The following is a 12,963-nucleotide window of genomic DNA, read 5'->3' as shown; positions in this document are numbered from 1 at the left end:
CTCACAGATGTCTGACTCAAGACAGACTCCCACCTCCTCAGTTCAGAGTAAGTCCCTCAGCGGGGGGGGGGGATTGATGGTCTGTTTTGTTCCCCGCCTGTTACCCAGTCATTAGTGAAGGAAAGTGATCTCTCCTTGTAAAGTGTCTTAAATCCTGTCTTCCTGATGAACGAATAATTTCCTCGTCATAGATAAGTGGGTGTTATCTGATACAGTTTATGGTGTGAGACTTTTCGTCCGTTTAATGCACTGACTATCCTTTCTCCAGTGAAATAAAACCTGTTTTTGGCCTCTAAATATCTGCTTGTTCCATCCGATTTATTCTTCTGTATTTGAATTGTAAGAAGATGCTCTTCTGCTGTATATTTGTGTCTTGTATACACAGATGCTCTTCTCACTTCTCTATACGTCTTTTGTTCTGACTTAACCAAACATTAAGTCTCACACAGTAAAAAGCTGACTCACATACACAATCATGTACACACACAGTGTTGTAGCTTATGGCTGTGAAGGCAATGGCGGTGAAATACTGATTTATATTTGTCTTTACTTTTACTACTAACATGTCTTTTTGTTGCACAAATTAAGTAATTGTTTTAATATCCCCCAGCCTGCACCAATACCAATAAAGGTAATTGTCAGCATTACTTAGTTAAAACTACTTTTGTAGCGAATACTTCTTGCATCTGAGCATTGGTTTGTCTTTGTTCATTTTGAGCTTTGTTGGTGAAAGGAATCATGTCATCTTGCATTTTCCTGCCTGATATCACTATTAGACATGGGAGGCTTTCTTGTTGTTTTGTTACTCAGATATAAAATAACGAAAACATTTTTTTGAGCGCCTTCCATTTCTAATAACTTTGAAATCCTGCTAATTCGTAGACTAGAACCCATTTGAAGCTGATTTGAAATCAGATTTCTTTTATCTGCACTGAGACCGACATTCGTCTGAAACACAGTAACAACTAGCCATTTTTACATTGGTTTGTGTAGTTGATGATGTTCTGTGATGTTGTGTTGTAGCTCGCAAACAGGAAATTATCAAAGTCACTGAGCAGTTGATTGAGTCTATCAACAATGGAGACTTTGAGTCCTATGCGTAAGTTTTTTTCTCTCTGAATTTGTACAGTAGGATCAAAATGGCTGATGACTAAATTGCTGATGTCCTTTGCTAATTCTGTATTCTTTTTTGGTGTAACAGGAAGATTTGTGATCCTGGTCTAACTTCCTTTGAGCCTGAGGCCCTGGGCAACCTGGTGGAAGGACATGACTTCCATCGGTTTTACTTTGAGAATGGTAAACATTAATCATTACTTCTTTTTTTTTTTTGCAGCATCATCAGGGCAGCTGTATGTGGCCTGGAACTGTCACATTTTGCAAAATAGATAAATGAAATATCTAATTAGACAACCAACATTGTTCAGTTAAGAAGGAATTTGTTACAACGTTTGCGCGTGCTACTGTTGTCCAGAGAATTTGAAATGTGTAATAGCCAGGAGTCTGGGGTTGCTCCAAAAGGTGCAAGCAGCCAGCTGGCTCAGCACCCAAACTAGATGCTGGAGTTTTAAACAAGAGATATTTATAAACATGCTTGCTTACATTTGCATGATGTGTTGTATGATCTAATGCAGGGGTCACCAACACGGGTCCCACGGGCACCAGGTAGCCCCCAAGGACAGCATGAGTAGCCCTCAGGCCTGTTCTAAAATTGAAAATTTAATATTGATATTATCTGTTTCCCACCTTGTTAAGTCATTGTTGATAATTATTGTGAGAAATCATTAACATGATCAGTGTCTTCTTTAATAATCATATATAACTAAAAGCAAAATGAGCACATTTGTTATTTTAGAAGAGTGTATCAAACTGGTAGCCCTTCGTATGACTCAATACCCATAAACTAGCTCTCAGTTTCAAAAAGGTTGGTGACCCCTGATCTAATGCATCAGTTGTATGCTCTGAAGCACCATGAGGAAAACTTCCTGTTTAATTGTCAGTGGATAGAACTTGTTAGCTCAATTTAATGTCCTGGCAAACAGTTACACTGCAAGACAAAAGAGAGAAAGACAAAATACCTAACCATCTTTATAGGAATCTGTTCCATTGCTTCCAATTAGTAGGGTTTAAACAATATAGAATGCAAAAAAATATGATATCAATATTTTGAAAATAAGGAAGATCCCCAACACACTGAAAGTTGTATTGAGCATGTTGTTTGTATGTAAGCGAGTGTCAATGGTGCATTAGTGGGTATGGGGTAAATTGTTTGTTGTATATCAATATTTAGTCATCAGTTTACAGTTCATGTTTGCTGGTACACTACAAGGGCATGACTACAGTTATGGACTAACCTTGGAGCAAAAAAATCACTAATGAATAATGAATGTCCTCAGTCATGGTAAAAATAGTTCAGATAAACCAGATATGTCCTAGAAACCTCAATCACTTGGCGAGCCTGCTTGTCCACTTTCCAGCATCAACATATGGAGACTTTCAGTAACTCTTGTTTTCAGTAAGTATTCCTTCTAAGATGGGGTCAGGGTTTTGTTTTTGAACAATCATGCAGTTGTTTTAGAATTTCGTAAACCCAAATGACAGGATGATATCTATTATATTTATTTAATGTGTTACTAAGTGACATTTTCTGTAATCAGCCATGTTGTCTCCCTTCCAGCCCTGTCCAAAGGAAACAAGCCAGTACACACCATCCTCTTGAACCCACATGTGCACCTAATTGGGGAAAATGCAGCGTGTATTGCCTATATTCGACTGACCCAGTACATGGATGCCAGCGGCATGCCCCGCACCATGCAGTCTGAGGAGACCCGTGTGTGGCACCGCCGCGACGGCAAGTGGCAGAACATCCACTTCCACCGTTCGGGCTCACCCAGCATCCCCTCACAGTAAGAGACAGTAAGAAACACAGAAATCTTGATTAAAGGTATAGTAAGTGATAATAATCCAATAAATTGTTTGTGTAGCGAATATGTGACATCACTGTTGGGCGTGGTTACATGCGCTTTTCAGCCTGGTGTAGCTAACCAAAAGGGAATTGACAGGTTGCTAAGCTTTCCATTCTATCACGACATATAATGCAGTTCACAATTATAATGGAAGCAGATTTACCACTCAAGATGTGCTGTAATTTCTGAACGCTTCTCATTCCATAGCTTTTGTTGACTAGCTTGTCATGTGCAGATTTTGTGGCTACTAAACTAATGCTAGCAATAATAATACAACTTGGTTGTTGGCTGGAAAGACAAAAACAGTTTTTAGTGTTTCCACTTGACTTTTTAAAAAGACAACCATGTAGGCTCAGTCCTTGCTGCATGTCGTCCCCCCTCTCTCTCCCCATTTTACTGTCTCTCTTCAGCTGTTCTACATAAAGGAAAAATAAATAAATATATATATATATAAATAAAATGCAATTAATGGCTACATACATGAGAGTCTGAAAGGCTAAAAGAAAAATTGACAGCAACCTTCAAGCTCATGAGATGCGGAGTTGGCACAGCGCATCAACATTCCTGCCTTGTTATAGTTGCTAAGCTATGATTCTCCAATTGCTGTTTAGTGGAGTTGAGCAACAGTCAGCTGCAAAGATGGAGCATTTAAGAGCTTTGAGCATTTTCAAGACTTATACTGGCTGTAACTATCACATTAACTAATTTGACTACTGACCAGGAAAACATTTTGGTGGAGTTATGCTGAGGCCACCAAAAATGATCATGTACAGTATATGAATTACAAAGGTGTAGGTTGTCCCGCCTTAACGGTTGCGACAAGAGTGACAAGAGAGTAAGCAAGAGTCTTTATACACCCACACATTCCTGAAAAGAGGTTTAATTAGGCATAATTGATAATATCTGGGTGGGTCAACAATAGGTCTGTACGGACTATTCCCAGTGAGTAATACCAGTGAGCCAGCATGCACAATGTTATTGTGCCTGGGCCTTTTAGTGTTATTAATTAGACCTATACATCCTGCTTTCCTGCTATTACATTTCCTAATATCAGCTGTGAAGAAAAAGTCCACTGGTCTAACTGGTCAGGTTAACATTGTCATTGCTGTGTGCAACCTGTCAGTATATTTTCACATGTATGTTCTCTATCTTTTTATTGCAGTTAATGGAATATCAACATGTGGTAAAAAAAATAAATAAACAGCACATCTAGGAGAGCAGCCAACTAGCCAACCCATGACTGCTCTCTGATCTTCGACCCGTCTATAAGGACATGACATCGCAGGATACAAGTATTAATATATTTTAATGTTATGGTATTTTATCAATGGACATCATTTGAAATCACCACCGGGTGTCTGCACACCATATTTGGACATTATGAAACGAGCATATTGACATTTTTTTGTTTGTTTTTTAAGATGTTTTGGTATGCATTTTAAATATAAAATAGAGATGTTTAAAAATATACTACTGTAACCTCTCCCAAACATTAATTCTGTATTTTTATGTGTATTTATGTGTGCGCAATACAGAAACATTTGGAAGATTAGAATGTTAAAATTGAGCTTGCTTTAGTTTCTGGTGATGTATATACATTGTGATTGTTGATAAAAACAAACATTGAAATTGCTATTCTTGCTATCAAAGGAATTAAGAGTTTATGTAAAATCCAGTTTATGAGCTACATTTATGTTTGCTATGAGCTAAGTCATACTGTTTGAATTGTCCGATTTCAACCTATACTACTAATTTAAATGTGAAGAAAAGCAGAGCAGCTTACACTTTGCATCGAGATATGTTTGCCTTTATATCAGTGAAATAAGAAATAAGAGAATGTAGCATATATGTAATATATGAAAATTCAAGACTATTGTGTAGTGCATGGAGGAATATTGTAAGTAAGATCATATGAAACTATAATATCTTCTGTTTGATTTGTGAATCACTAACTTGTTTGTTTGCGTTTGTTAATGTTATGCATCAGTCCTGTCCCAAATGTTTCTATTGTCCTCCAGTATCATGGAACTATTGTAAAAACAACAACACAGTTATGGTTAACATCCAGCGTAAATATCAAAACCTCATATCTAAGGAGGAAAAATAAACTCCTGGTTGCTGAAGCACCCCTTACGTTTTGTATAAAAATGAAAAGTAAACAAACTCATTTTTCATAATGTTTGTATTTGTATTGTATGACTGTATGTAGGGTTTCTGCTATTTTATTCTTGTCATTTCCAGTGTGTTACTTAACCAATTGCACAGACAAGGTGGAGATGATGAAGATGAAGCAAAGGCACTGTAGTCTCTATCTTTAGACAGGTTTAAGTGTTAACCTGACGGGGTAATATATCTGGAAGCGTCATAAAAGCATTGGATTGAAGAATGTTGCAGTTAGGCAAGAAGATGGTAAGAGTAAGGAGTCAAATGAGAGTTGGACTGTAATACATATTGAGATGTCTTCCTTGACGATCAGTGCTTTTACCAGCATGTGGCCTCCTTACCACTGCAGGACAATGCCAGTGTCTTTGTCATCCTTACTATTTGCTCTTTTCAATTGGTTGGTCTCTTCTTTTGTAAGGGGAAAATATGATAAACATTTCTTTTGATGAAACGTATGATGTCAATGCAACGCACCACTCCTTAAATGGTGTGAACCTTTTGCCAGCACGGCAATGGATGGCTTAAAATGTTTAACAAATAAATAAATCAGCTAGAAGGTGTGATAATTAATACGTTTTAACTTGTTTTGTGTTGCTGGTTGATCATTATTTTCCTAGTGCAGAGGTGGATGGAAGATGCTGACGTTTGTTTTAGACTTGTTAATTATTTCATGTATTTCTTTGTGATCTTTGCTCTATCCTAATACACTTTTTGATATACAGGCATGCTATATTAGCCCAATATATATATATATATATATATATATATATATATATATATATATATTTTATATATATAAATAATACAAGCCACACTCTGGGTCTGTGTGCCAGTCCCGCACTCTGCAGAACACGCACGCACGCACACGCTTGCTTGTAGTTGTCCATCGAATCCGATGATGACGTCCACTTCTGTCTTTTAATGGTGAGTTTTCTGATGGCTGTACAGTCCTATCCTGGATCCACAGGTTCTATTGCAGGTAGGACATGTATATATAGTATTGGTGTTACTGTCATTCATGGGTGTGGGTGTGTTCCTCCGGAGCCTTCTTTGTTGTCTCCTGACTGTCCTGTCCTCCTCCAGTGCTTGGGTCCCATCTAGACATAGCTGCCGCCAGGTGTTGCGATCAGCAGCCATGTTCTCCAGGTCCCCAGGTTTAATTTTGCACCTCTTAAGCGCTGTCTTCAATTGGTCTTTAAAGTGTTTCTTCTGGCCTCCAGCAGAGAGCTGGCCTTGGTGTAGCTGGCCATATAGCACTCTGCTGGGCAGACAGTTGTAGGGCATCCTTATGACATGTCCCAACCAACGCAGTTGGTGCTGGGTGATTGTGGCCTCAATACTCTTACAGCCTGTTCTCCTGAGAATCTCAGTATGAGGCACTCTGTCACGCCAAGTGATTCCCAGGATGCGCTGGAGACAGCAGATGTGGAAGCGTTCCAGGGACTTGATGTGGCGGCTGTAAGTAACCCAGGCTTCACAGCTGTAGAGGAGGGTGGGGATGCAAACCGCTTGGTAGACGCAGACGTATGTATTGATATGAAGGTTATTGTTCTGAAAAAGCCGCCGCCGGAGTCTCCCAAAGGCAGTTGATGCTTGTTTGATTCTGTTCTGGATCTCATTGTCAATGCTATTGTCTTCAGAAATAATGCTCCCCAAGTATTTGAATGATGGAACAGCTGACAGTTTTTCATCTGCAACACTGAAGATGGGTGGTGTGGGTGGGATGTTAGCACTCCACTGGCAGATTACCACTGTTTTGGTGATGTTAATGGTCAACCCCATCCTGCTGTATGCCCTGACTGCTGCATCTAGGACAGACTGGAGGGCTTGCAAAATATTATTTGTAAAGTAACTAGTAACAAAAGCTGTCAGATTAATGTAGTGGAGTAAAAAGTACAATATTTCTTTCTAAAATGTAGAAGTAGAAAGTGACATGAAAAGAACAGACTCAAGTAAAGTACAAGTACCTCAAATTTGTACTTAAGTACAGTACATGAGTATGTGGATTGCTTACATGTCAAAATAAGGGCTACTTTTAAAAGTGTAAACATAGGCATAACATAATTACGTATTTAAAGGCTGGTTAGTTGCAGGGGAAAAAACAGAGCAGGAGATTAATCCTAAAATTACAAGTCTCAAAATGGTGGATTTCACCCTTGCCTGTGCATGAATGTCATATATCTATGTCTTCCCCCCACTGACATGGCTGCTGCTTTGTTCGTATTAAGTGAGATGTCACAAGCACCTGATTTGAGTGTCTTTATAAATGTGGTACATGCAACTTTACGGAATAGTTGATCCTGCTGGCTTGGAATTAAATTGATAATATGTTGGGTTAGATTATTTGTTGGGCACAGGACAGTTTAAACTAGGGGAGAAGAGAGAGGGGGAATGACATGCAACAAAGAGTTGAACCCGTGGCTGCTGCATTGAGGACTAAGCCTCTTTATATGGGCGCATGCTCTACTAGGTGAGCTACACAGGCATGTTGGGTCTTTTATGTTTCAAAATTATGACACTGCATAACGTAACCATACTTACTCAATTGCATAATTAAATCTGTCATATTTCCATATTGAATCTGGTGCTGAGATTCCTCCACTGTTGCACTACCTCTGAGGCCCAGCTGGGGGTAGCACCAGGTCGCGTAGACGGTGTTGTAGTGTATGTTCAAGTGAGCAAATTAAATGAACTGTATAAATTCACAAGATATAACAAGATACAACACTATACATTTGTAGACTTTTATTCTCTATCAGCCATAGACACTGCAGCCATTTTGTTTTTGTCTTTTTGAATTTGATACAGTAATACATGCCCTTATAGATATTTATATATGCATTGTATGTGTATATAACTGTCATCATCACAGAAAAGGGATGCTGATTCTTCAAATTAAAAGCATACCAGTCACAGTGAACTTCCACTAGTTTGCATTTTACACTTTTCTTAATCACAAAGTAAACAGTGATAGTGAAATAAATACATTACATGTTGTAGATACATACAGTAGCGATGCTCAGAGCTGTGAATAATGGTATGTTTAAGCTCTCAACCTGCCTCATTGCATGTGTGCCTGGTGTGTCATTATCTTGTATTTATCATCTGCCCCACCAAAATAAAACTTTCTCTGTGGCTACGATATACTGTACCTCATATCATGTGCACAAAAAGCATGGAGGTTCTCCCTCCTGACTTTCAGGAGTTTGAATGTGGTTTGTGCAAAACAAATGTTTCATTGCTTTGCTGACAGAAACTGGCACACTCTTTTACTGCACTCACAGACTCATTCACTCACAAACACAGCACACAAGTGCCAACACTCATTTAAAAGATAAACTAATAGCCTAAAAATGTAAATAAAGAACCCCCCAATAGTAAAGAAATGGGAACGAGAGCTGAGCCCTGAGGGGAACACAATTAATTGGGAGGCATTTTCCACTGTTCCAAGAACCCAAATCACCAGTATATCCACGTTCTGTCAACCTGAACAAACTGGAACGTTCTTGCATATGGTCTGGGAGTGTGAACAGGTGCATGAGTTCTGGCATAAAACAACATCAATACCATCTGATGTGATAGGATGTCTAATTGCTACTGACCCGATTGTTTTGTTACTTAATTTTAATGATGACTCTAAATCACACCTGCTTGAGAGACAGAGGAAGATTTGGCTAGCCAGCTCAATTGCAATCAGCAAAATGATAGCTCAACGCTGGCTCCCCCATTCGCTTTGTATAAAACAGTGGTTGGCATATTTTCTAGACATAGTTATGCTTGAGCTCTCTACAGCAAGGATTAACAAAGCCAAATCATCAACTATCAACCTATGGAAAAGCACAGCAGCACAAATATCAGACCTAATGACCTCAGCGCCACAAGAACTAGAGGAGAGTGACTAGGCAAGGTGTGATTTGTTTGTTTGTTTTGTTTTCCTCGAGACCGCAGAGGGTGGTAGGGTGGTGGTGGTGGTAGGGGGGTGGGATAGGGTTTTTGTTCTTGTTCAATTTGTGTTTCTTTGTTCTGTGCACCATCTGATATTACCTGGTACATATTGTGGAATTTGTTCTGTATGTCTGAATGATAAATGGTGCTAATAAAAAATGTATCTAAATTGTTTTTTAAATAAAGCAGAAACACCTGATCACCTTACCACAAATGTCATATGAGACAAGTAACTCTCAAACAGCTGTGATGATCTAATTCAGCAATGGTAAACAAAGATTCAATAAGTTACACTTACTAGTAAACGAAACTCAAAATCAAAAATAAACTAAGACATCTTCAGAAAACAGAGTTTAAAATCAGCTTGTAATAGTTCTATACCATCTCACTCACACATTAACCATTCTTACAGTATGAGTCAACAGCAACAATGTAAGAGAAAAGCCCCTAAAACTGAACTAAATTAAACATAACAACAAGGAAAGAAAGACACATACAGAAGGGAAATAGAGGCAAAAGGGCAATCCATAGAACTACAAAGAGGACAAAGCTGGGACAATGATGACAAATGTTGATTAGTCATGCCTGCTCTACGTCACATGAGTGATTATTCATTCCTAGGTTACTGATGTCAGTAATGTCTAGATTATAGATAATATATAATTTCCAAAAACAGATTACACATAGCCTACACAAAACACAGCAGCAGCAGCAGTTCGATTTAGTGTCGATACAGTCTGGTTTTCTCTGTGTGACATCTTGACCACATGAATCAAAAGAGCAGAGAGACTAGTACAGTGAGTGAGACAGTTTTTAAGTAAGGAATATCTGAGAAACTCTGGTTGTGAGAGGCAGTGCAGTGTGAGAGATATTGTCTTTCAGTCCAAGTGCCTACTAAGAGAGTAGTACCAGTATTTTGCAGGTAAAGTGTTCTTTACCATCAGGAGGTTTGTGAGTTAGTTAATGTGAATAGTATTTACCTGTTTTCTTTGTTGCTCTACCACAGCATCAAGACAAAAACATCAATTCGGACATGGGAAATAAAAATGAATCAGGAAAACAACAGAAGGCTTTCTTTGGTCACAAAAAGGCAAAACAACGTCAGAACATGAAAAGAAAATCATGAATACATTTTACCAGCCAAGAAAGAAAACAAAAGAATGAACGAAAGGTCATCTTCCAGGACTTAAACAGGAAGAAGGTGGTAGCTTTGAGGTGCTGTGGTGCACACTGGGATTGCATGTGGCTAATGCATAGGATTAGGGGGGACTTTAGCATTGGCAGAGCCAGGGAGTGGGGGAGAGTTTTACACATTATTCTACTCTTCCTCCTCCTCTTCTTCGTCCTCATCGTCCTCCTTTTCTTCTTTGTAGTAGCGGTGAAAGAGTTGCTGGAGATGCTGCTGGAGGTCACGTGGTTTTGACCCTTTTCTGGGGTTCTCCACTTGTTCTAGAAGGACCTGTTTGCGCTGCCCAGCCTCCTTCACCACTGTTCGTCTGTGTGTGCAACCTTTACGCATGTGGGCCCTGGAGAGGGAGCCATAAGGGAGGGGAAACAAACAGAGGAAGACAGCTGAGCATCATAAAAGAATGCCCTTAAATCTCTGTAGAAATTAAATTAAAGGGACATATGTTGCTATACTTGCTATACTAAAAGATATATTATAGGAGAGAAACAAAACACCCACAAATAATATCATGCTTTGTAAATCCAGCATTCAATGGAGATCACATGCACAGCATAGCTACTTTATAACTGCATAAACCTAAATATTATGCTATAAAACACTTTAAACAGGCTAATGATCATATCCAGATTCTGTGTAGTGGCACATTCATGGCAATTACACATAAACTGACCCCCAACAAATAAAGATATAACAAACAGAAAAACAACATAAAGTGTCCTTTTTTAAGGTGTTGGGTAAGCATAGGCCAAGGTTCTCCATGTCTCTGGTCTTCTACAATTGGGATGAGATCTGGTGACTGCGAAGGCCATGGCATATGATTTACATAATTTTCATGGACTTCTGCCCTGCATTACATGGAAGAATCCACAATTATGTTTCTCCACTTATTTATTAAAGGAGCTGTACTTGAAATAGTCAAAAAAAAGGCTGGGAATGCTTTCACACGGCTCTCACAGACTGTTCCCAGACATGTTTTTTGGCGACCACATGCACTAATATGCATGTACAGTCGGACCAGCTATCAAACAAAGAACAGAGAAGCTCGATCTACAACACACACAGAGGGAGTGTGACTTCATTCTCTGCTCAGGATGCCATTCCTCCACTATATTTTTACATAGTAAATATTAGTTTACTGCTATATTAATGTTTTCAATGTCGAGTAAAAGAAAAAAAGTTTACCTTTTATTTGTGTACACCTGTTTGTACATCTGTCATTAACAGCCTGCCTTTGTGCTGCTTTTTCCTCCAGTTTATCTCCTTAATTACATGGTATACTTGGCTATCTGGCACCTACAGGATGCTTGCTCTGGCTTGTCCTCTCTGAGAGGCTTAAGGTGTCATAATACATAACAGTACCCAGTAAACACAAAGCATATATCTTACATGTTTCACTGTATGTTATCATTCTTTGATTTATAATGAATAAAACAATGTTACAGTATGTTACTTGATTTAGTGGTTAATGAGAGCAACATTTGCAAACCTTAGTCAATATTAGTTAATTGAATAAACCTACAGCAGGGCTGTCATTGTCAAACTTCACACTCACAAAATGCAAGTAATCACACACACACACACACACACACACATACACACACACACACACACACACACAATCTAGCAGCTGCACTCCTGCACTCACACACCTCCTGACCACAGTTCCATCTTCTCTGACAGTCTCTCTCTCTACCACATGAGGGAGCTTTGTTCTGCTAAAACCACTTATATAACCTAGGGCCTGTGGCATGAAATGGAAAAAAACAGTATTCACTTAATTGAATAATTTAATTATGAAAATATAAAACCAGAGACTTCATACCTCTCCAAATGCACATGGAATTACTTTCTACACATTAGCTGTAGTTCAACACAATAATGGTGACGAGGTTATCAACAAACCTGTTTGAAGTCGTCTTGGGCTGAGGGGAGGTCAGAAGCCAAAGACGGATCACCCCAGTGAGTCATTGTCCTTTCACCCTCCACCACTGCCGTCCGTTCTACACGACTGACCTTACAACCTTCAGCTGTCTCCTGACTTGATGCTGAGAAACCCTCACATTCAGCAAATGTTACCTAAATCAGAAGAAAAAGGTTATTAGTTTATTTATTAACTGTCTTTTATATAAGCCTACCAATATAAATGTCGACGTATCTGGCATTTTCTGTTAAGAAGAGATTTTGAAGACTATAATAATGAACACACACATATTATACAGTACACACACCTCTGTGTGGTCTCCCTCACTCTTCAGTACAGTCCGTTTCACCACCTTAGAGTATCCATCTCCCTCTGCCATACTGATGGACCCCTGGGGAGCTCCTTCTAATGACACCTCTTCACGCTCCACACCATCCACCGAAACGCACTTGCGAATAATTTTACGCGTAACCTGTGGAAGATCATGCGTTTAAAGACCATAAGGTGGTGAAGTATAGTATGTGTTTAAAGGAAAAAGCAATCATCCACATAATTAGTTGCAAACATTCCAGAAACAAATGTTGTCTCTCTCTGAATCACAAATTAGATTTGTTAAGCTTTACTGGCTGTTGTTACTTCTTGTTTAAATACTGCCATGTGATATGGGCTTGAGAGCTTAGATAGGATCTTGCTTTACCTTTTTGACAACAATGTGTCCATTTTCATCCTTGTACTTTTCTTCCGTCACTGACTGAGTGGGGAGGTCAGGCATTTCATCAGCC

The 12,963-nt window shown here is 39.0% G+C and overlaps 2 protein-coding genes across 2 annotated transcripts in view; one reads left to right on the top strand and one right to left on the bottom strand.

Moving 5' to 3' along the window:
- Window positions 1-5,696, top strand: part of camk2d2 (calcium/calmodulin-dependent protein kinase (CaM kinase) II delta 2) — a 35,664-nt gene extending 29,968 nt beyond the window's left edge. Inside the window, exons 17-20 of the mRNA XM_028564400.1 lie at window positions 1,024-1,099; window positions 1,202-1,296; window positions 2,675-2,913; window positions 4,126-5,696. Of these exons, the coding sequence (XP_028420201.1) occupies window positions 1,024-1,099; window positions 1,202-1,296; window positions 2,675-2,907 (404 nt within the window). The 3' untranslated portion in view covers window positions 2,908-2,913; window positions 4,126-5,696. The remainder of the gene's footprint in view (window positions 1-1,023; window positions 1,100-1,201; window positions 1,297-2,674; window positions 2,914-4,125) is intronic.
- A 3,402-nt stretch (window positions 5,697-9,098) lies between these two features.
- Window positions 9,099-12,963, bottom strand: part of ank2a (ankyrin 2a, neuronal) — a 61,530-nt gene continuing 57,665 nt past the window's right edge. Inside the window, 5 exon segments of the mRNA XM_028589181.1 lie at window positions 9,099-10,597; window positions 11,910-12,001; window positions 12,163-12,336; window positions 12,489-12,653; window positions 12,879-12,962. Of these exon segments, the coding sequence (XP_028444982.1) occupies window positions 10,390-10,597; window positions 11,910-12,001; window positions 12,163-12,336; window positions 12,489-12,653; window positions 12,879-12,962 (723 nt within the window). The 3' untranslated portion in view covers window positions 9,099-10,389.

Source organism: Perca flavescens, chromosome 2 (assembly GCF_004354835.1).
Source record: "Perca flavescens isolate YP-PL-M2 chromosome 2, PFLA_1.0, whole genome shotgun sequence".
Lineage (NCBI taxonomy): Eukaryota > Metazoa > Chordata > Actinopteri > Perciformes > Percidae > Perca > Perca flavescens.
Note: the sequence above shows the minus strand (reverse complement) of the source record. Positions and strands in the feature narration are given on the sequence as shown.